The following is a 23837-nucleotide window of genomic DNA, read 5'->3' on the forward strand; positions in this document are numbered from 1 at the left end:
CAACACTACTTTATTTTGTTGCTCGGATTGTTCCAGTTTTCCATGGGCTTCTATGTCCCTTTGACACGCCCCATCAGTGTAGTTTTTTTGGTTTTTTTGGAGGCAGGGGGACATTCAGCTCTTTCTTACCTTCTGACACTATAAGATTCATTGGTTGGTGCATTTCCTGCCCATTCCTAGATCGGTCGTTTCTCCGAGGAGCCCTGGCTTCATTCAGTGGAGAATGGTGTGGGAAATGCAGCTCCGGGCAGGTTGTCTTCCTCACTTTTGGTTGTTGTCAGGCACCTGCACCGGTGCTGGGTTCACCTTCTCCCATGACCTCACTTTCTTCTTTTTCCTATCTAATTTTGCCATAGATTGCCCAGCTCTGATTTTTACAGCTGTCAGATTTTTAGAAGACCAAGCTAATACAAAATTATTATTACTTGAATGAGAAATTCGCTGCTTCTTTATGTGATCTGAATTCCAGTATTAATACTATGTAGGAACCTGGCTGTAAAGATTGAATTTGGATTGATAGTGTTTTTGGACTGTGATTTGTCTTTTATTACAGCGTCCAGGAACTTTACAGATTTATGAACCATAGTGAAATAGTTAAAAACTTATTAAAGTTAAATTTTAACAAAGACCCAAATGTCAGAGTTTTGCATTTCTGTATAATTCTTGGGGTTCCCTTGAGAAAACTCACTTGCGAGGTTCCTGAGGACCTGGAAAAGATGGCTCACAGGTCTCACCTCCTCCTCCACCTATCTACAGAGGAGACAGCCTCATGTTTTGCAGGGCGCAGAGAAGCAGGAGTCCTTTCAGATATGACCATTGAGGCTGCTGCTGCTGCGGCTTATGAGTTTTTTGTTTGTTTGTTTTTTTAAAGACGGAGTCTCGCTCTGTTGCCCAGGCTAGGGTGCAGTGGCATGATCTCGGCTCACTGCAACCTCCGCCTCCTGGGCTCAAGCGATTCTCTTGCCTGAGCCTCCTGAGTAGCTGGGATTACAGAAGCGTGCCACCACGCCTGGCTAATTTTTGTATTTTTAGTAGAGATGGGGTTTCACCATGTTAGCCAGGCTGGTCTTGAACTCCTGACCTACTGATCCCCCCTGCCCACCTTGGCCTCCCAAAGTGCTGGGATTAGAGGTGTGAGCCACTGCACCCAGCCGAGAAGTTTTTTTTTTTTTTTTTTGAGATGGAGTTTCACTCTTGTTGCCCCAGGCTGGAGTGCAGTGGCGCGATCCCGGCGGAGAAGTTTTATACCCAGTGAAGTGTTGTGTCTGTGTATATTCATAATTTTGTTGTCATTTGGGGGCTGCAAAGATCAGGAGGGTTCAGGAGAGGATGGTCAGGTAGCTGTGCTTCCGGTCAGCATGTCTTCCGTCTGCCTCCCAGGTTCTGACCTGGTAGATTGGTCATTTGTGCCTCATCCTCTAATTCTGATCTCTCCCAAGGCTCACTCCCAGCCAGTGAGTTCTGTTTTTGACAAGGTGAGCCCCTGAGCTTCCCACAAGACTTCTAGCACCAGTCCTTCCCCGTAAAGATGATGCCCACTTACCTTCTTTCCTTCTTTTGCTGAAAGCCGCAGTCTGACTAGGAAGGTTAATAAATGAGATGACCACAGACAGTTTTCCTGAATGTGATTCTGGCCAAATAGGTCTCCTGCCTGGTTGTAGGTCTCTTTTCTGTGATTCTTAAATGAAAGGGGTAGGAGTATTCTTTGACATTCTCTAACCACTGGTCACTCATTGTTTGAATGTTATGCTGTTTTGTGCTGTGTGTTTAATTATGACAAGGCTCCCTCTAAATATCAGTAGCCCCTTTCCATATCCCTGGGGTTGAGTGTATGCTGTTATCCTCATTTTTTAGGTGGAAAATTTTTGGACACAAGCCAGGAACAAAGGGAATGCTGGTGCTGGAATGGAATCATGTTGCCACGGGTGTTGTGCTCTCCCACTTATTGTTTGTGTGTTGTGTAGCTGGGATGTTAAATGCTCTTTTTCTTCATGAAAGTTTGTCCATAGACAATTTATTTCAGGGAACTGTATGGATGGGCTTTGTATGTCCTTGCTTATTAATAAATGACAAGAGTGTAGATCGGTAAGTTGTTTCACAGAGCTGAAGAAAGAAATAAACAGGAAATTCATGAGCTCCCTGCATCCATTCATTCATCATTCATTGATTTATAACTAGCAAAAACATAGGAGAAAAAAAACAAACATTCAAATAATAGGAAAAGTGAAATACAGTAAGGCATCTTTTTGTTGCCTTTGATATTAGCTAATAATGACATTAGCTTATGAAGTTGAGGGACAAGATGCCGTAAAAGTAACTCTAATACATAATTTGCAACAATAAAAGTTTCTGCAGCCTTTTGGGAAATCATTTTGGCATTTGTATTTATGGATCAGAAAAAATGACCTGCAGTTAGATCAAAATTTGGTGACTGCTGACATCCCTGTTTTTGGAGATTTGTAATACTCATTAGCATAATAGTGGCTCTTGCCTGAAGGAAATCTGTTTAACTTCGGAAAATCCAGCATTTGCTATGTGCATTTCAGTCTTGTCTTTGTGAAAGACCTAATAACATCCTACAGAACTAGTATCTGTGTTTTATGGTTTGTGAAATGCTGCCTGAAGATGTTTTTTTTGGAGATGGAATTTCGCTCTTGTCCCCCAGGCTGGAGTGCAGTGGTGTGATCTCCGCTCACTGCAACCTCTGCCTCCTGGGTTCAAGCAATTTTCCTGCGTCAGCCTCCTGAGTAGCTGGGATTACAGGCATGCACTACCACGCCTGGCTAATTTTGTATTTTTAGTAGAGACAGGGTTTCTCCATGTTGGTCAGGCTGGTCTCAAACTCCTGTCCTCAGGTGATCCGCCCACCTCAGCCTCCCAAAGTGTTGGGATTATAGGCGTGAGCCACCGCGCCCAGCCTGACTGAAGATTTTTAATGTTTTCCTAGAGCAGGTGAAGGTCATTGACAAAACATAGGATTTAGAGGAACATGTTGGGAGGGAATATGAGGGCTTTAGTTTTAAGTTTGACCTCGTGTAGGGAGAGCCAAGCAGAATATCATCCCAGCAATGGAAAGACGACTCTTAAGGCAGAATTAGGCTAAAGGTAGAAACCTGTTTGTTCTGACTGTTGTGACCATAGGAGTTGCTGAGGTTGCCTTTCAACAAAGGTAGACAACAAAAGAGAATCTGAAGGGACTCATGAAAGGAGAGAAGAGGAAGAGCCAGTGAGTCAGGAAAAGCCAGGTGAGCTTGAGGCAGTGCTGTGGGGTCCACGAGAGGAAAGGATGACCAGAAAATGAAATTCTGCAGAGGTCACAGGCAACATGAAAGATGATTAGCAGCAAAAACAGGCACGCGGGAACACGGATTGGGAATGGATTGTTGCTGGAGTGTTTTCTGGCTGTGAGACTACACTATTCAGCGACGGCATGCACTTTCATTTGGACCCAGGAGGAAGGGCCACTCAGGGAGGTGCTATGGCCACCTCAGGTCACTAGCTAATAGTAGTAAATAGGGCAGCAAGGATTTCATCTCCAAAGCTGTCTCCTTTGTATTATGTCACATAGCCTGGGTTTTCCCTTTTTAACTTTTATGTTGAAATAATTTTAACTTAAAGTTTTGGCTGGGTACAGTGGCTCGCATGTTTGTAATCCCTGTGTTTTGGGAGGCCAAGGTGGAAGGATCACTGGAGCCCAGGAGTAAGCAGCCTAGACAACATAGCAAGACCCTGTCTCTACAAAAAAAAGGAAAAATAAATGTTGCAAAAATAGGACAGAGAATTTCTGTGTACTCATTTACCCAACTTTACTTAAGGTCACATCTTGTAATTCTAACACACTTGTGAAAACTAAAAAATTATCATTCGTACAATACTACTAACGATTTCAGCAGTTTTTTACTAGAGGATGGTGTTTGTGCGTGGTCCTTTTTCATTAGCCTTACGATGTACAGTCATAATTTTGTTTTCTGAGTTGTTTAGGTTAGTTTTTTGTTCCCTGCACCCTTCAGTGTAGTCATGTTATTCATTTGTATGAATGACCAAAATTACAGTTGGTCTTAATTTTGGACGCCCCCTCCCATTCCTAGTTTTTATTTTTAAATTTAATATTTACACATAGTGAAATTCTCTAGTTTTTTTTTTTTTGAGAAAGAGTCTCGCTTCGTCACTCAGGCTGGAGTACAGTGGCGTGATCTCAGCTCAGTGCAACCTCTGCCTCCCAGGTTCAAGCGATTCTCCCGCTTCAGCCTCCCGAGTAGCTGGGATTACAGGCATGCACCACCAAGCCCAGCTAATTTTTGTATTTGTAGTAGAGAGAGAGGGGGTTTCATCATGTTGGCCAGGCTGGTCTCAAACTCCTGGTCTCAAGTGATCCACCCGCCTCAGCCTCCCAAAGTGCTGGGATTACAAGCATGAGCCGCCGCACCTGGCCTGAAATTCTCAAGGGTTTGACAGATACACAGAAACATGTCTCCACTACCACATTTGTGATACAGAACTATTCCATGAGCCCTAAAATTCTCTCCTTCAGCCTGTTTTTTTTTTTTTTTTTTTTTAAGAGTTGGTCTTACTCTGTTGCCTAAGCTAGATTGCAGTGGCGTGATTGTAGCTCACTGTAGCCTCGACTTACTGGGCTCAACCAATCATCCTGCCTTGGCCTCCCAAAGTGTTGGAATCACAGTCATGAGCTACCACGCCCAGCCCCGCCTGGATTTCAATGGTGGTTTTGAGAGAGTGGATTGTCAGAGGGCTGGGGAGATACTGGGAGGAGCAGGATATGTCCCAGTACTGGAGAACTTGAGCCATGAAGGCTGCTTGGCAAGAGGACAGAGCACCAGGGGTTCCAGGGTAAGGCTGGGGGAGATCTCTCTATGCCACTAGGCAAATGGGATAGGAATTACCCAAAATAGAAGGGACAGACCAAGCTCACTGTGGAGGATCGGCTTGGCAAAGCCAGCAGTGAAGGTACAGGCAAGATTTGAAGAAAGGAAGCTGTGGGAGACCTCTTGACTGGTGACTATGATTTTTTAAGTTAACCTCAGAAAGGAAAGGGGGGATGGAGTTTAGAAGAGGGAGAGATTAGTAACATCTGCAGGCCACAGCCTTAGGCCAGGCAGGGTTGCTCAAGCCTTTAATCCCAGCACTTGGGAGGGGAGGCTGGAGGATCACTCCAGGCCAGTTTGAGACCAGTCTGGGTGAGAGCGAGACCCCATTTCTACAGCAAATAAGAATTAGCTGAGTGTGGCGGTGCTTGTAAGGATCACTTGAGCCCAGAAGTTCGAGGCTGCAGTGAGCTATGATCATGGCACTGCACTCCAGCCTGGACAGCAGAGCCAGGTCCTGTGTCAAAGGAAAGAAAAGAAGCAGCCCTTGTCTCTTGGCAGGACGGGAGTTAATAAGGAAAAACAAAATTGCAGTGCTAAATGACGCTGAGGACCTGCTGTGGAGGGCCACAGGCACGCCCTGAATTTCCCTGGAGCTTCTCTCCTGGAAAAAGCAAAGGAGCTCTCACTGTAGCTGAGCTTTCGTTTTGACCCAGGAGAGTTTGGAGTTGGGGAGCGAGCTTCCTTAGAGAGCTGTGATGTGAGAAGTAGGCCGAGTGGGGGAGGTTGAGCTTTCAGAGAAGGCTGAGGTTTGTAGGGACAGGGACTTTCCCTTAGTTGCTCCTGATGTGCGAGGGGGGGAGTGGATGGGGGCGGGGAGCCTACTTTTATAACCTTGAGGAGGAGTGTGGAATAACTGCAGCAAAGGGCTGGGGCTGGCTTCACTCCTCTATTTCCCAAGGTCGTGCCCTGGTTCGTGGCATTAGTAAGTGACTCCTGTGTTGATATTTCCAGAAGCAGTTTGAATTTCAGATCAGGAAATCTGTTATATTTCAGATCAGGAATATCAAGTGTTAGCTGAAGAAGAAAACATACTACCTTGAGCAAAGTATTTGTATATCCATGATTGGTATCATCAGGTTTAAGGAAACCAGTAAATAACTATTTTGGATAGTAGCAACTATATTTGCTAATTTCTTGTTAACTCATACAGAATTAACAAAACATGCATTTGTTCTTTGACTGTGCATATAAACTGTATTTGTACACTATGTGTTACCCTGGTGTAGGCTGCTTAGAAAATGAAGCTCTTCTGCTGAGAGGGGGCAGAGTGTGATCAGGGTGCCCAGCAGTGCTGACAGGTCAGAGGGTCCAGGCAACTTGTTGGTGTCCCATTGTGTCAGCTTTCTTCCCTGTGGCCGGGGAGGAACCTTTAGACCTGCAAGGTGCTCTGGGCTGGCTGTCTCGACTTAATCAGGGTCTGACTAGTGTGAAGACTAAAGGTAAAATGAAACTTTTCTGTGGCATTTGTCACTGGCATGGGACCTTCAGATGGCAAGTAATTAAGAGATTCCATAGCTTTTTTCATAATTGCTTATTTTTCTTTTCCACATTTTTTCATGTGTGTGTCTGCGTGTATGCTATTTTTTTGAAATCTGAGAATCTGCCATTTTTGGGGCCCAGTCTCTCCCACCCCTGCCTGCACTTCCTAGAGAGAGGCAGTGAACCATGGCAGCTGCTCCAGAGGTGCAGCTGATCAAATTTTTTAAAAAAACTTGGCCCCCAAACTGACCCCTGTCCCCAGCTGGTTTAGGAAGAGTGAAGAAGCACGAGGTCGACCTGCGTAGCTGAACCGACGTGGTGTTTGGAATGGAAATGCAGTGAGAAAATAAGTTTCCCTGATACACAGTCGAGATTGAAGTGGGATAAAAGCGGCAGAAGATCAGTTGGAAGAGAAGAGAGAAGGTTTTTTTTCTTTTCTTTGGTGGAAGAGATACAATGTGCAGAGCCTTGGAGATTCTAAAGATGTAAGAGATTGGTGATGGAGGCAGAGCTAAGGTTTGCATAATGGGATAATGGGAAGAGCAAGAATTTGAATGTAGGCAGCCAAGAGAAGTCAATCCCTGTGTTTCTTGAAGATGTATAAAAACTGGGGATGCTAGCTAGATTCATTTTCTAAGAGGAGGAAATTAAATTTGAAACATTACATAATATAAACATATGTTATAAGAACATTTTATATTTGAAGGAAAGATAGGAAAGATGAAAACATGCTAGATCCATTCATTTATTGAATTATTTTTTTTGGGCCAGGCACAGTGGCTCACACCTGTAATCCTGGCACTTTGGGAGGCTGAGGCAGGAAGATTGTTTGAGCTCAGCAGTTCGAGACCAGCTTGGACAACATAGTGAGACCCCATCCTAAAAGAAAGGGAAAGGAAAAAATATATATATATAAAAGAATTATTTTTTAAAAAAATTCAGCGGAATAAAAAAGATACAATGAAGGGTCTCAGTGGCCAGATAGTGCTAGAAAATAAGACTGGGAATCCCAAAGCAGACCTTGTATTATTACAGTTGTTTTATGGGAAGCCTTTATAATACTGCCAAGATGGTCAGTAGACTTTGATTTGTTTTTCTCTAAGTAGGACTGTTATGATTTAGAGGGTATTGATTTTCATTAAGGGAAATGTTAGTTTCTGTATTAAATAGGGAACCAGCGTTTTCACAGGTCAGAGGAGGCAGATCTTGGCTGGATTTAGGCGTGCATCTTTCTGTTTCAGGATTAAAGTTGGGATTTAATGGTTAGGCTGTGCCTGTGCCTTTAATACTGACATTCTCTAATTGGAAATTGGGAAACCAACAATTTTTTTATTGCAAAGGAAGAAGAATTTTGTTACAAAGTATGAGAAGTATGATTAAGGGGTGAATAGGTTTTTCTTACGTTTTTCTTTTGACTTCATAACTTTTGACTTCTGCCAACAAAGATGAAATAGCTTTTCATAATTCTCAGAGGCTTTGAGTAGGAAAGGAAATGTTTTGTCTCTTTGTCATAGGAGAAAATAAAGTGATCATGTGACAGACCTGAGTTCTTTCAATTTCCTTTTTTGTAAACAGGTCTGATTCCCTCAGATATTGTTGATGTCTTTGGGTGAAAGAACATTATACATTAAGCACAAATGCTATTAGTGAATTATAGGTCATTTATATAGGGTTTACTTTTAAATTAAAAGACCATTGGCCGGGCGTGGTGGCTCACATCTGTAATCCCAGCACTCTGGGAGGCCGCGGCGGGCGGATCACGAGGTCGGGAGCTTGAGACCAGCCTGGCCAACATGGTGAAACCCCGTCTCTACTAAAAGTACAAAAATTAGCCAGATGTGGTGGCAGGCGCCTGTAATCCCGGCTACTCGGGAGGCTGAGGCAGGAGAATTGCTTGAACCCAGGAGGCGGAGGTTGCAGTGAGCCGAGATCACACTGCTGCACTCCAGCCTGGGTGACAGAGCAAGACTCCGTCTCGGAAAAAATAAATAAATAAAATAAAAGACTATTATTGCCTTTGAAGGGAGATGTATTTTATAGGGCATAAGTGAAAGACATTGTTAAAATAACTAAAGCTAATTCTGTTTGAAAATCAAACTGTTGAGGGAAAGGGAAGCTAAAATGAGATCGTTCTATTTTATCTTTTAAAAGAGAGGACTGAGATTTATTTTTGTAATGTTTTTAAGCAAAAGAATCTATTTTTAAGACAGTAGTACTTAGGAATTGGGGTGGAAAGCGAAGAAAACTTTCAGGCATAAACATTCCTCTTTGTATTCAGTATAACTGAGAAATGAAGTGGGAGTTATACATTTTTTTCCCCTCCAAGTGGAATGGAACACTTGCTCTTGCCTTCCAGAATGTGGGAAGGGAAAGGGTAATAGGACAATGTGATTGTGGGTATGAAAAACATTCCTATAAACCAAAAAAGAAGTGTGAAGTTACAGAGTGGTATCCATTCCATTAGTTATACAACCCCAGAGAGGGGAGTCCACGCGCCACAGTGATCTCGGGTTTCAGACGACACGATGCGCTTTCGGTTGGCCACTGCACTCAGAAATGCCCATTATGCATTTTCAGCTTCTAGTCGGCCTTCCTGCAGGTGAACTAGGATGACTGACTCACTTTTTAAAACTACCATCAGTTCACTCTGACCTCTTACCACGTCCCACTGCTTCACGCTGGACTCCCCCACATCCCCCAAGAGAAGAGTATAAAAGGTGGAGTAGAGGGATGGGGACAGGGTGAGGCTGGATCACTGTGGAGAAAGAGTTGCTTCTCAACCCCTTGGGGGGTTTGCAGGCATGGGAGTTCCTCTCTGGGGCCTTCTAGATCCTAACTCTGCTTTAGCTGGGCAGATAGGAAAAGATAGGGGTGATGTGGAGGTCAACAAGTTTAGCATTAACTCAGTGATTCAGTACGGCTGCTGTGCATGCGTTTATAAATCAGGAGGTTCCTGTACGTGCAACAGCAGAAAAAGGTGAGAAGAGCCATATTAACCTTCCCAGGGTTCATAAGAATTTCAGACAGTCGCACTGCCGACCACTCAAGTTTGGTTTCATGGGGCGACCTTTCCTCATTCTTGTGGTTGTATGTTCTGGGCCTCCCACCCGCTGAGTATTTGAATTATCTCTTATCTTCTTTTTGTTCCTGAACCGACTGCCCTCTGGGATGAACAGTGTGAAACTGTATAAAGTCTTTTGCTCACCAAAGTCATAAAGAGAGGGCAAATGACATAAAATCCTGTGAAGCTCGAAAGAAAGGGTGGAGGGACTAGGGCAGAGCCCCACTACCATGGGGACTTCCAGAGCCTGAGCCCAAGCTTTGCATCAGTTAAAAATCTACTTTTCAGGCCCTTTCAACCCTGGTGGGGCAGGGGGTGGTGTCTTGAGTTTTCTAATCACAATGACCTCCAACCTTAGATCAACATGGTTGGTAAAGATAGATCACAGGGATACTCTGCTAATGGCAGCTTTATTGTGAGTATTCCATTTACAACAGCAGGATGATGAATAGAAATAAGAGTGGTGACATTCAGGGATTATTTGTAAGTGGGTGGATTCTTTTGTGGATATAGTGCCTGACAGATGGCTTTTTCATTCCCCACATTTTGCAGTTTAAATGTTCAATTTCATTTAAAAAACAAAACCATAATCACAGACTTTCCACTGAAACTGACTTCTCATAGATATTTGTACGTCAGTATCCCTTTAGAGATGTTAATGTTTTATTTCCTGTGTACTTTTTGCATTGGTGGTAGCTTGGTGCTGGGGGTATGTTATTCCCCCTCTGTTTCTGCAGGTGCCCCTCTGAGAGAAGAGTGGTCACAGAATGTTATCTCTATGCTGAGTAAGCCATCGAAGGAAAAGCACGTGTGACTTCTTCAGCTCGGTATTAACCGAGACAGGTGTGAATAGAAGCGGATTTATTCTTCAGCTCCCATCGAACCCTAAGTGTTGATTTCGCCTTCAACAATAGTTTTTTCTAACCAAATTCTTCAGTGTGTTTGGATGTGTCCCCAGAGTGAGTTAATATACTGAGGGTCTTAGCAGCTGTTGATAGATTTGTGGTGTATATGAGTTTTCTCAGGCATGTGTATTCTCACTGAGTAGAAATTCTCTCTTGACCCTGGAATAGTTACTTTTATTAGGAATGTGTGATGTTTTCTAGATTGTACAAGAAAAAAAAAATCAAGTGCTTCAGTAAGATGTGGAAGGAGGCAACGTGTCAGGGACCACTAAAGCAGATTCGAAGGAAGGATGATGACACAGCAAATACCAAAGGGCAGAGTCTGTCTAGGAACACGCATCTAAATTGGCTAGGTGAATTCTTCCACTGAAAGTTGCCTGAAGTCAGCTGCTACCCTCTTCCCTTCCGACTGACTGCTGCTTGCTTCATTCCCCTTTCTCTTCTCTCACTCTCTCCTCTTCCCTCTTTGCTTTCCTTCTCTTCCTGGCTGTTTGCCTCCACTGCAGAAGGAACAGATCCAAGAGATCCCCTCACTTGCTGAGGGCCCCAGAGCTAGTGAGTGACAGAGCTGGGTCCAGCCCTGTTCTTCTGTTATAAACCCAGTGCCTGTCTTGGTGTTGCGTTATTTGACGTTTATGCTAGAAAGATGAGTGACACTTTGCCTGTCCTCAGGCAGCTTACAGGCCAGTCTGTAAGAGGAGACAAGTACACACAGACTGGAGTAGAGACCAGGAAACAGTAGAGTCTCAGGATGGAAGGCTGGGGGTCCAGGGAGCAGAACATGCCCCCTGCAGTGGAGGCTTTATCTCCCCTGACAATCGCTTGTCCTCTGCGGGTGGGGGGAAGAGCCCCTTTTAAAGATCCCTCAAGCACTGCGTGTATTCATATATCCTTCATGTTTAGTAATGGCTGCGACCATCCATTTTTCTAAAACTCTCCATCCTCCTATCATCTGGGAATGTTTCTTTTTTAACAAACATAATAGGGAAAATTAGGGTTAAATAAAAATGGACAGAATCAGCTCCTTAGGGTTGTTTTTTTTAAAAAAGTCCCAAATGGAATTTATTAGCAGATATCCTGCAGTAGCTGTGGATGCTGATTTCTTTCTTCTGTGGATGAATATTGAAATCTGTACTTGCCTTTTTTGGTTGTGGTATATTTCTTTTAATAAGGTATCCCAAATCTGATGGTGACGATGATAATTTTGCCAGCAGAATTAAATACTGTCAAGATCAAAATATGTTGGAAGTAGCTTTTTATGAAAGGGACACATTTTCTAGTTGCTACACCAGAACCTGTTTTTCTAGGCTACAGCAGTTTCAATCAACTTCATTCTTGTTAGCTGGGAGCCACGCTGGTAACACCGTATAGCAGTATGGAGGGCTTACTTTTGAAGCTAAAATTATCTAGGTCTTACATGTATTTTCTCGATGTTTGTCCACTTGGACTCAGAGTTTCGTAGTTACTGTAAATGCAGTTACCTCCTTGCTCTTTCTTAGTAATCGTTATGTTAGTGTGAATTGTATAGGGGTTTTATCTCATCGTGAGGAAATACCAATTACTGATGGAACTATTTTCTGCTCATTTAACAGAACATCTGCTCAAATTAATGACCATGGGGGATATGAAGACCCCAGACTTTGATGACCTCCTGGCAGCATTTGACATCCCAGATATGGTCGATCCTAAAGCAGCTATTGAGTCTGGACACGATGACCATGAAAGCCACATGAAGCAGAATGCTCACGGGGAGGACGACTCCCACGCACCATCATCTTCTGACGTGGGTGTCAGCGTTATCGTCAAGAATGTTCGGAACATTGACTCTTCCGAGGGCGGGGAGAAAGACGGCCACAACCCCACTGGCAATGGCTTACATAATGGGTTTCTCACAGCATCCTCCCTTGACAGTTACAGTAAAGATGGAGCAAAGTCCTTGAAAGGAGATGTGCCTGCCTCTGAGGTGACGCTGAAAGACTCGACATTCAGCCAGTTTAGCCCGATCTCCAGTGCTGAAGAGTTTGATGACGACGAGAAGATCGAGGTGGATGACCCCCCTGACAAGGAGGACGTGCGATCAAGCTTCAGGTCGAATGTGTTGACGGGGTCGGCTCCCCAGCAGGACTACGATAAGCTGAAGGCACTCGGAGGGGAAAACTCCAGCAAAACTGGACTCTCTACGTCAGGCAATGTGGAGAAAAACAAAGTTGTTAAGAGAGAAACAGAAGCCAGTTCTATAAACTTGAGTGTTTATGAACCTTTTAAAGTCAGAAAAGCAGAGGATAAATTGAAGGAAAGCTCTGACAAGGTGCTGGAAAACAGAGTCCTAGATGGGAAGCCGAGCTCCGAGAAGAATGACACCAGCCTCCCCAGCGTTGCGCCATCAAAGACAAAGTCGTCCTCCAAGCTCTCGTCCTGCATCGCTGCCATCGCGGCTCTCAGCGCTAAAAAGGCGGCTTCAGACTCCTGCAAAGAACCAGTGGCCAATTCGAGGGAATCCTCCCCATTACCAAAAGAAGTAAATGACAGTCCGAGAGCCGCTGACAAGTCTCCTGAATCCCAGAATCTCATCGACGGGACCAAAAAACCATCCCTGAAGCAACCGGATAGTCCCAGAAGCATCTCAAGTGAGAACAGCAGCAAAGGATCCCCGTCCTCTCCCGCAGGGTCCACACCAGCAATCCCCAAAGTCCGCATAAAAACCATTAAGACATCTTCTGGGGAAATCAAGAGAACAGTGACCAGGGTATTGCCAGAAGTGGATCTTGACTCTGGAAAGAAACCTTCCGAGCAGACAGCGTCCGTGATGGCCTCTGTGACATCCCTTCTGTCGTCTCCAGCATCAGCCGCCGTCCTTTCCTCTCCACCCAGGGCGCCTCTCCAGTCTGCGGTCGTGACCAATGCAGTTTCCCCTGCAGAGCTCACCCCCAAACAGGTCACAATCAAGCCTGTGGCTACTGCTTTCCTCCCAGTGTCTGCTGTGAAGACGGCAGGATCCCAAGTCATTAATTTGAAGCTCGCTAACAACACCACGGTGAAAGCCACGGTCATATCTGCTGCCTCTGTCCAGAGTGCCAGCAGCGCCATCATTAAAGCTGCCAACGCCATCCAGCAGCAAACTGTCGTGGTGCCGGCATCCAGCCTGGCCAATGCCAAACTCGTGCCAAAGACTGTGCACCTTGCCAACCTTAACCTTTTGCCTCAGGGTGCCCAGGCCACCTCTGAACTCCGCCAAGTGCTAACCAAACCTCAGCAACAAATAAAGCAGGCAATAATCAATGCAGCAGCCTCGCAACCCCCCAAAAAGGTGTCTCGAGTCCAGGTGGTGTCGTCCTTGCAGAGTTCTGTGGTGGAAGCTTTCAACAAGGTGCTGAGCAGTGTCAATCCAGTCCCTGTTTACATCCCAAACCTCAGTCCTCCCGCCAATGCAGGGATCACGTTACCGACGCGTGGGTACAAGTGCTTGGAGTGTGGGGACTCCTTTGCACTTGAAAAGAGTCTGACCCAGCACTACGACAGACGGAGCGTGCGCATCGAAGTAACGTGCAACCATTGTACAAAGAACCTCGTTTTTTACAACAAATGCAGCCTCCTTTCCCATGCCCGTGGGCATAAGGAGAAAGGGGTGGTAATGCAATGCTCCCACTTAATTTTAAAGCCAGTCCCAGCAGATCAAATGATAGTTTCTCCGTCAAGCAATACTTCCACTTCAACTTCTACTCTTCAGAGCCCTGTGGGAGCTGGCACACACACTGTCACAAAAATTCAGTCTGGCATAACTGGGACAGTCATATCGGCTCCTTCAAGCACTCCCATCACCCCAGCCATGCCCCTAGATGAAGACCCCTCCAAACTGTGTAGACATAGTCTAAAATGTTTGGAGTGTAATGAAGTCTTCCAGGACGAGACATCACTGGCTACACATTTCCAGCAGGCTGCAGATACGAGTGGACAAGTAGAGTATCATTTAAATTTTTGTGTTTCAGTGATGAGTCTGTAGGCATGAGTGCTTGATAAGATGCCCTTGATTTTAGGGTGGGAATGCAGTGAAATGGACGGGTGTGTGTGTGTGTGTGTGTGTGTGTGTGTGTGTGTGTGTGTGTTTGGGGAGGGGAGGGGGAATGCCTGTGCAGCCGGGCACATGATCCAGTAAGGATTGTTTTCATAGAATAGAAACAATTAGCTGGGGATGTGGTGGTGGCAGTGGTGTTGGAGGTGGTAGCAGGAGTGGTAGTGGCAGTGGTGGTTGTGGTTGTGGCAGCAGTGGCGTGTGCCTGTTGCCCCAGCTATATTCGGGAGGCTGAGGTGGGAAGATTGCTTGAGCCCAGGAGTTTGAAGCTGCAGTGAGCTGTGATTGAGCCACTGCACTGTAGCCTAGCACTGGGACGAGATCATATCTCTTTAAAAAAAAAAAGAGAAACAATGTTGAAACATGAATCTTATTTTAGTAAAACCAGAGTTTTTTGAGGGGAGGATAATATATATGTACTAGTTGAGTTGTGGAACTTTAGATTTTGGTAATCGTTTGGTCATTGGAATGTATATTGAAAGTCTGAGATTTAGCGGATTATAGTGTCATCCCATTGTATTAGGTATTTGAGCCCGGCTTCATCATCAGAGCTCCTGAATTAGTGACAGTTTTGATATTTAGAAAAATACTTACTGTTATTTATTTATCTATCTGCTGGCAGCTCTACTGAGCTTACTGTTGTTATTTATAATGCTGATCTTTGTTTTACAGTTAAATGCATTTATCAGTACCCATTTCTGTGGCATGTCTGCTTACTTAAGATGGTGGTCCAGAAGTGTGTTCAGTAATATCCTTCACTGCAATGAATTTAAGCCACAAATGGCAAACCCATCTCCAATTAAACAGAATACCTTTGTGTGTGTTTGCAGCTTTTGTTTTGTAGTGAAGTGCGGGTCGATGTTGGTGAATTACATTTCACAGTGGGCATCAATCAGTCTTTTATCTCCATCATTTGCTACTTCATGAGGCAACTTTTAGCTAATAGATAAATGTGTTTATCATAAATATATAATCTATTATTTGGAAGTAGACATGTTGAATGAAATAAATTCGAGTTAGACCATGTGACATATTGTCCAAACCAGAAAGCTTGTGAAATTTCACTGGGCACAGTGGCTTATGCCTGTAATCCCAGCACTTTAGGAGGCCGAGACAGGTGAATTGCCTGAGCTCAGGAGTTCGAGACCAGCCTGGGCAACATGGTGAAACCTCATCTCTACCAAAAATACCAAACATTAGCCGGGCTTGGTGGTGCATGCTGTTGGTCCCAGCTACTTGGGAGGCTAAGGTGGAAAGATCAGTTGAGCCTGAGAGGTGGAGGTTGCAGTGAGCTGAGATCATACCACGGCACTCCAGCCTCAGGTGACAGAGCAAGACCCTGTCTCCAAAAAAAAAAAAGAAAAAAACTTGTGAAATTCAAAGGGAGCACTAGTTTGAGCTAATATACTCTGCTCCTCAAACATCTCTATAAAGATTTAACAGTAAACTGGACTTTCCTTTTTTTCTCCCTCCAATATTTTGTTAATTAATTAGGATGTTTATGCTGCAATTCAGAAGTTTGGTACTATCTTGGTGATTAGTTCCTCAGGGTAATTACTGGTTTAAGTTCTTTGTAGCATTTTGAGTTTGGGGAACAAAAGATCAAGAATACCCCGGTAATTTTTTTATCTGGTTTTTCAGTTCAGTGGAAATGGAAGCAATAAAGAGTTTTGACAGCATTCTTGCAGGTTTGAATGTTAAATGTTTCATTGGCTCCGGCAGTAAAATGCTCAAAAAATAGGAAAGCAGCAACTTAGTTCAAGAAGGCTATGATGGCTCCAGCTGTTAACCTAGCCCGGTGACAATGCCTGGGTTCTGTCTACATGGATGTCCTCCCATCTTGACACCGCTTCATCAAAAGGATAATATTTCTTTTCATCCTAAAAGGATGCAGTAAAAAAGGGGAAAAAGCCAAAAAGCTCTTTCTTCATTTCTGTTGTCTTCGTGTCTGTGTCTGCTGGTGGGCTGTGTAGAGTGGTTGACTGTGTCCCGGTTTAGGAGGGTTCTCACTATGAGCTGTGTGCTCTGTATCTGGCCTTTGGAGCTACCCTCAGATGTGTCTGTCTGAGACCTCCTTCTCTGAGAGCAAGGAAGGGCATGAGCAGGCGGGTAGGAATGTCCTTATTCCCTGCGTTTCCCTAGTTTTTGTTCTTTATTAACCTTTTAGGCTCAACAGCCAAACTAGGGTGAAACGGGTGAAGCTCTGTCCCCAGGAGGAGAGATGAACATCTTTTCTTTTGTGTGTGGTTGCTTTGGCATCACTTTTGTATCTTGCTGGGACGAGTACGCAGGTCACCTGTTTGACGCGGAATCCCAAGGAGTGAATCAGGGCAGAATGTATATTTAACTCTCAGACCAGATACACACAAGCAAAACACTCACCTCCTGATCTGTTTCCGTTTTGCAGCCATCCACTCACCTATGTAGGCCATGCAGCTCACCAGCAAAGGGCGTTGGTTTGTAGTGAGCTTCAACCCACTGCAAAGCCAAGCACTGCAGGACCAGCAGTGTGAAAGGCCCCATAGCACGCTCTCCTCCTGTTCCTCTTCTCCCCTTTCTCACTGGATCCAGAATGCCTCTTCACAGCTTCCCATTTTCCCAGACTCAGCCAGACTGTGTCACTCAGACCCAAGAGGGGAGTGTGGCTTCTGCCTCAGTAGGAATAGCTGCTGTGTCTTCAGCATTCATGGTTTAACCCAACCTGGAGTCTCTTCCTTGGTTCTAGGGGCTCAGTAGGATGCCTGTGGCTGTTGCCATCCTAGCCTCCACATGTGGCCATGGGGGTTCTCGACCATTACTGTTGCCTGGGGTGCTATCCAGCAGCCATGGGAGTGGGAGGTGGGGGCTGCAGTAAGACAGGGAGAAAAGAAAAGAGAAAATAGCCTTTGTTTCATCCTTCTCGTTTGCCAGTCACATGACTGTTGGCCAGTTTACAGTTTGTTCAACTGGAATGGGAAAAAATTACACAGAACTTGGTTTCTGTCTGAGGATGGCACTTAAAACACACATGACTGCTTACAAATCTAGAAATGGACACGGGAGCCTGAAGTACTGGCAGCTGTGCCAAGCCCCTCCTTTCCTCTGTTGTACAACATATTCCATATATTTTTTTTTGAGATGGAGTCTCACTCTGTCGCCCAGGCTGGAGTGCAGTGGCATGATCTCGGCTCATGGCAACCTCTGCCTCCTGGGTTCAAGTGATTCCCCTGCCTCAGCCTCCAGAGCAGCTGGGATTACAGGCACACATCACCACATCCAGCTAATTTTTGTATTTTTAGTAGAGACGGGGTTTCACCATGTTGGCCGGGCTGGTCTTGAACGCCTGACCTCAAGTGATCCACCCGCCTTGGCCTCCCAAAGTGCTGGGATTATAGGTGTGATCCACCCCGCCCGGCTAGCATTCCATGTATTTTAACACTTTAACTCCATTTCCCCATTGACCTCCACATTCTTGGTAGCTCATGGGTGAATTGGAAGAGTATACCAGTCTACACTGTAACTTTTTTCTGGTGCTCACACCCTGACCTGTGCTTTCTGGGGTAGGAACCCAGTGCAGTTTAAGCCTGTGCCTGTGGCTCTTGGGGCAGGATGCCCTGGGTCTGCACATTGGTGTCTAGATAGTCTAGTTTTGTCACCCGAAGTGGATTCCTGAACCAACCTTGCTGCCACTGTTCATGGTTCAGAAGGTGTAAAGGGTATGGCCTCTGGGGTCCTTGCTAGACTGGCAGGTCCATCGCCCTTTACTCAGTGCCTTTCAGCTCCTTGGTTTACCAGGTCTGGAGAAAGGTATGACTTCATTAGCGGAGGGACCTCCTTCCCTTTTTCTTTTGAGATAATTGTAGATTCATGTAAGAAATAATACAGAGAGAACTTGTATACCCTTCATCCAGTTCCCCACAATGGTAACATCTCACAAAACTATAGAACAGTATCACGACTGGGGCATGAGCGTTGACTCAGTCAAGATACAGAGCTTTTCCAGCACTACAAAGATCTCATATTGCTCATTTATAGCCACCCACACCCTCTCCTCACTCCTTAACCCCTGGCAACCACTAAGCTGTTTTTCATTTCTATAATTTTGTCATTTCAGGAATGTTACATAGATGGAATCATATCGTGTATAACTCCTTAGGATTGGCTTTTTTTCACTCAGCATAATTCCCTGGTTGTTGCGTATATCAATAGTATATTCCTTTTTATTGCTGAGTAGGTTCCATTGTATGGTTGTACTATAGTTCATTTAACCATTCACTTGTTGAAAGACATCTGCGTTGGATCCAGTTAGGGGCTATGATGGATAAAGCTATTATTAACATTGTGTATAGGTTTTTTTGTGGACATAAGTTTTTATTTCTCTGGGATAAATGCCTATTTATCATCAGAGTATAACTGCTGTCTTACATGGTATTTGCACATTTAGACTCTTAAACTGTTTTTCAGAGTGGCTGTATCATTCTATATTCCCAGGAGCAACACACAAGGGATCCAGTTTCTCTGCATCCTCCAGCATTTGGTGCTGTTACCATATTTTATTTTAGCCATTTTGATAGATGTGTGGTATTATTTTATTGTGGTTTCAATTCATGTTTCCCTAGTGGCTAATGATGTTGAACACCTTTTCATGGGTTTAATTTGCCATCTGTTTTTCCTTTTTGGTGAAATGTCTCTTCATATGTTTTGCCCATTTCTAATTAGGTTGTTTGCTTTTACATCAATTGGGTTTCACAAGTTCTTGATAGAGCCTAGATACTAGTCTTTTGTTGGCTATGTGGCTGCAAGTGTTTTCGCCCAGTCTATAGCTTGTCTTTTCATCCTCTTCTTTAGCAGAGCAAAAGTTTGTAATTTTCGTGAAGTCAAGTATATCAGTTTTCCATCTTATGACCTCTGCTTTTGGTGTCAAGTCTAAGGCATAGCTCTAGATCCTAAACATTTTCTTCTGTGTTTTTTTCCTCAACGTTTTATAATTCTGTGATTTACATTTAAGTCTGTGACTCATTTTGAGTTGATGTTTGTATCAGGTGTGAGATTTAGGTGGAGGGTCATTTTTTCCCCCCATACATGGCCATGTGTTGAAGATGCTGTCGTCCTCCAATGAACTGCTTTTGCCCCTTTGTCAAGTATCAGTCAGGCATTTGTGTGGGGCTATTTCTGGATTCTTTATTCTGTTCCATTGATCTGTGTGTCTGTCCCTCTACCAGTATCTACAGTCTGAGTACTGTAATTAGGTAGTCTTCAAGTCTGGTAGATGGATGCTTCCAATTTATTTTTCTTTTCCAAAATTGTTTTCACTCATCTAGTTCTTTTGCCTTTTCATATAAATTTTAGAATAATGTTGTGTGTTTCTGTAAAACAACTTGCTGAGATTTTGATAGGAATTGCATTAAACCTGCATATCAGTTTGGGGGAGAATTGACATCTTTACTATATTGAGCGTTTCAGTCCATGAACATGAGCATAGATTCATCATTTATTTATACTGATAAGAACAGATACTACACTTGTTCTTAGCCAAAAGGCTGAGAAGTGATTCTTCATTTATTTATATCTTTGATTCTTTGTTTTGTAGTTTTCTTTTCTTTTTGTTTTGAGATGGCGTTTTGCTCTTGTTGCCCAGGCTGGAGTGCAATGGCGCGATCTCAGGTCACGGCAACCTCCACCTCCTGGGTTCAAGAGATTCTCTTGCCTTAGCCTCCCGAGTAGCTGGGATTACAGGCATGCGCCACCATGCCCGGCTAATTTTATATTTTTAGTAGAGACAGGGTTGAGATGGGGTTTCTCCATGTTGGTCAGGCTGGTCTCGAACTCCTGAGCTCAGGTGATCCGCCTGCCTCAGCCTCCCAAAGTGCTGGGATTATAGGCGTGAGCCACTGCACCCGGCCTTGTAGTTTTCATCATATAAGTCCTGTGCATGTTTTGTTAGATTTCTTTTTTCAAACAATCATAAGTGGTATATATTTTTGGTGAGGACACATTCATCACTAATAATTTTTATATATTTTTTGTGTATCCTTTGACTCTGTTGAACTCAGTTATTGGTTTCAGGGCTTTTTTTTGGATAGATTATACTGATTTTTCAGATATCAAAATAGCCTTGCATTTCTGGAATGAATCCCACTTGGTCAAGCTGCATATTTCTTTTTATATGTTTTGAATTATAATTGCTGCTATTTTGTTAAGGAGTTTTGCATCTATATGCATGTAGGTTTCCTTTTTTGTTCTGTTCTTGTTTGGTTTGAGATAGGTTGATACTCACTTTTTAAAGAATTGAGAAGTATTCCCTCCTCTTCAATTTTTCTGGAAGAGAGTGTGTATAATTGGTGTTAGTTTTTCTTTGTTTGGTAGAATTCTCCAATGAAACCATCTGGGCCTAGAGATTTCTTTTCTAGGGTTTAAAAAAATACCTGCTGGGCTGGTGGTGGGGGAATTGGCAGAGATCAAAATTCACCTTTGCTACTGGCCTTCTCTGACACCCACCATCTGGGTAGGGGCGTTGGGGCAGACAGCTCGTTACAGTCTCAAGAGGGCTGAAGTCTTGGCTGCACCTCTACTTGGCACAGGTTGGGGTGGGGCCGTAGTGTTTTCTGTGGGATTTGGCTGGAGTAGAGCAGTGTTCCTTTAAAAGTTTTCTGTTTTCCTAGGCACTCCTTTCTTGGCGGTCGGCTACAGAGCACAGGCTTTTCTTGGGAATTTTTTTTGTCTCTACCCATTGGCATTTTGGGTTGCTAGCTTCTTCAGCTCCAAATCTGGGATATATGAGGCAAAGAGAAACCCAGGGAACTGACTACCCTGTCATTCCTAGGGTCTTGAGATCCCTAGCTAACCTTTCACTCCACCTTTCAGAGTCCTTTTATGTTTGTTTTATATATAATGTTCAGGGTTTTGAGTTGTACTTAATGGGAAGAATAGGGAAACTTACTCTTATTCCATTTTCCTCAAAGTGGACGTTTTACTCCATGTTTAAAAAAGATCCTAATGTAGCTGTCCTGTCTTCAAGGAGAGATTGTGTAATTGCATTATTGTGCTCTGCCGGAGACTTTCAGACCCCAATCTCTGTTTTTGCAATTAGGCTTCCTGGGAGGGTCACTTTCCATTTGACTTCCTGGGATTTCTGTTGTCTCTGAATGGAAGACATTTTCTCCACCCAGTGTAAACTTCCTTTCTTAGCCCCGTCTTTAAAAGCAGTTACGAGTGAGAATTGCGTCTTTTACCTTTCACATCTGGTGAGCAGAGCCTCTTTTAAGATCTTAAGAACATACTTTTCTTGATTTAGCTCAGTCACTATCCCCTTTTTTATCTTTCTTTTTATATTTTATTTTTCCCTTGTTATCATTTTCTATTTTGACCTCTGTTTATGTTTTGAACAGAGCCTGTCTCAGTTTCCCCAGGGTGCTTCTCTGCACCCAGCAAAGGGTCTGTCTGCCTGTGAGCACCAGCTGGGGCTGTTCCTCCCACGCCTCCCACCACCTCCCCTTACGCATGCCTTTAGCCTTCTGAGACTGCCAGTATGCCATGGGTTAAAGGAAGGTTTGGGTGGCATTTGGTGCGTTCTCTTTGCCAGTTGCTGCTGCTCCTCCAAGTGTTCTGTAGACAATCTATGCAGAAGTAACAATTGCCAGAGAGACTCAAAAGCACCACTTCCTTATGAACTGGTCTATGCTCAGTGACCCCCAAGAGCAGGTCTCTGGTAAGAGCTGTGTTGGAATATATGGTTTTAGCTCGAGGCTCTCTGCCATACATTCCCAAAGCTGTCTTGGGATTTGATCACACTCTGGTACACGATCTGGGCCAGGAACCGAAAGCCTGCTAGGCTGAGGTTAGACTGCCTGCGTGCATCTGCTTACCCCTTGGAGGACACAGTGGCAGAGGGAGAGAGCCTAGAGGACTGAGGACCTTGTGGGGATCACTACCTTCCAGGGAGCATGGAATCAAGCAGTAAATAAAAACAGTTCTGAGCAGTTGACTCTTTAGCCATTAAATCTGCCCCAGTTAGGGGTTTGTATTCTGATCTATCTGCTTAATAATCTCTGCTTTGGGTTACGTTGAGAAAAGGGAGTGGGCAAGAGACCAGAGGAGCTTTCCTCTTCTCCATGAAGTATTTAAGAGCTGAGGACTGTCCTTTGAATAATTGATATTTTAATGTGTTGGGATGTCATTGCTTCACCTCCTCTTAAAACCATGTCTAAATTTAACCAACTACAGACTGGAAATGCTTTCTGTAACCTCTTAATTTTAAAAACCTGTTTTCTTCTTGTGGCATTTATATCAGCTGTAGAATCACAGAATGCTATAGGTCTTTTGGCCAGCCCTTTTATTTTACAATTGAAAAAACAAATGCCCAACTGGTGGCAGAGCTGGGACTCAAGGCAAAGTTTCTGTATTGCTGGTTCATTCTTTCTGCTTCTCTAAGATGTTGAAGCATAGGCTCTTACAGCCGGAGGGACCTTAGGAATCACATAAGGATGGATTCTTGGGGTTACTTCCGAGTCACCTTCAAGAGTGTGGATAAAGGTGACATTTGCAGTGGTCCTCATTTTTGGGGATTGCTGGTTCACTTTAGTTTCAGGAACTTTCTGGGCATCGTCAATACAACATACTAACTTTATTCTCGTGAGCAGCCTCTGCTGGTTCTCATTTCTAGATCCCACTCTGCTCAGACAGCTTCCTCTGGAAACCAGGGAGCTCACCTGAATTCCTCCCCTCCGCCGTCTCCCAAAATACCCTTATTAGCTGAAGACTTGTGACCCTTGGCTTTTGGTCCTGCTCTTCTAAGTGTTTAATTTAAATTTTGGTCAAGACTAGTCCTGTCCTAGTTTATATTTTAGTGTTATCAACCTTCAGTTTACCTGTATTCTTCAGTAATAAGCATCTAAGTAGATGATATGTGTTAGCCATATAGCTTTCTGTAAATTTGTTCATTTAACTGTCAACTCTTATTAGGGATGTTTTTGCGTAGCAGAATGATTTGAGGACAAAACCAGCACAACCAACTAGCTCTGTGAGCAAAAGGCATATAAAGCCATTTCTGCTGTATTTGCTTGTTATGACTTCCATTTAAGTGAGATCTGAAATGAAATGCTTTCTTTGTGTTCTCAGTGTGAAATTGGACAAAAGTGAAAGCCACAAAACAAACTGGTATACTTTATTATTTTTGGATAATTATACTTTAGGCAGAAGATTGTGGAACTTCTTTTAATGAGGTGAGAGTAATTTGCTTAGCATCTGGGCTGACTGTTAAGCTGGTATTGTTTCTGCCTTTAGCTCCAATGTTTCATGTTGGTGTAGGCTTTTGGTCTGTTTGAAATTTAAACATAAATATACAGCCATACATTTCTCTAGCCTCTCTCACTCTCATGTACCTCTCCCAGGCTATTTTTCTGCCTAAAATATGAGCAAAAACATGTAGAATTATTTTTCTTATTACTCAGCTAATTCCT

The 23837-nt window shown here is 43.9% G+C and overlaps 1 protein-coding gene and 1 pseudogene across 28 annotated transcripts in view; one reads left to right on the forward strand and one right to left on the reverse strand.

The window, feature by feature from the left end:
- ZNF532 (zinc finger protein 532) overlaps positions 1 to 23837 on the forward strand; it is a 123072-nt gene that overhangs the window by 43442 nt on the left and 55793 nt on the right. For 12 of the 28 annotated variants that reach the window (XM_055368245.2, XM_055368238.2, XM_055368239.2 and 9 more), the window contains 3 exons: positions 10164 to 10269; positions 10533 to 10684; positions 11924 to 14286. In XM_055368245.2, the coding sequence (XP_055224220.1) occupies positions 10570 to 10684; positions 11924 to 14286 (2478 nt within the window). In that variant the 5' untranslated portion in view covers positions 10164 to 10269; positions 10533 to 10569. Of the gene's footprint in view, positions 1 to 10163; positions 10386 to 10532; positions 10685 to 11923; positions 14287 to 23837 lie in introns of all 28 variants that reach the window. The other 16 variants (XM_055368254.2, XM_063699262.1, XM_063699269.1 and 13 more) reach the window with 4 other exon arrangements.
- Positions 19762 to 19931, reverse strand: LOC115931505 (uncharacterized; annotated as a pseudogene).

This window comes from Gorilla gorilla, chromosome 17 (genome assembly GCF_029281585.2).
Source record: "Gorilla gorilla gorilla isolate KB3781 chromosome 17, NHGRI_mGorGor1-v2.1_pri, whole genome shotgun sequence".
Taxonomy (NCBI): domain Eukaryota; kingdom Metazoa; phylum Chordata; class Mammalia; order Primates; family Hominidae; genus Gorilla; species Gorilla gorilla.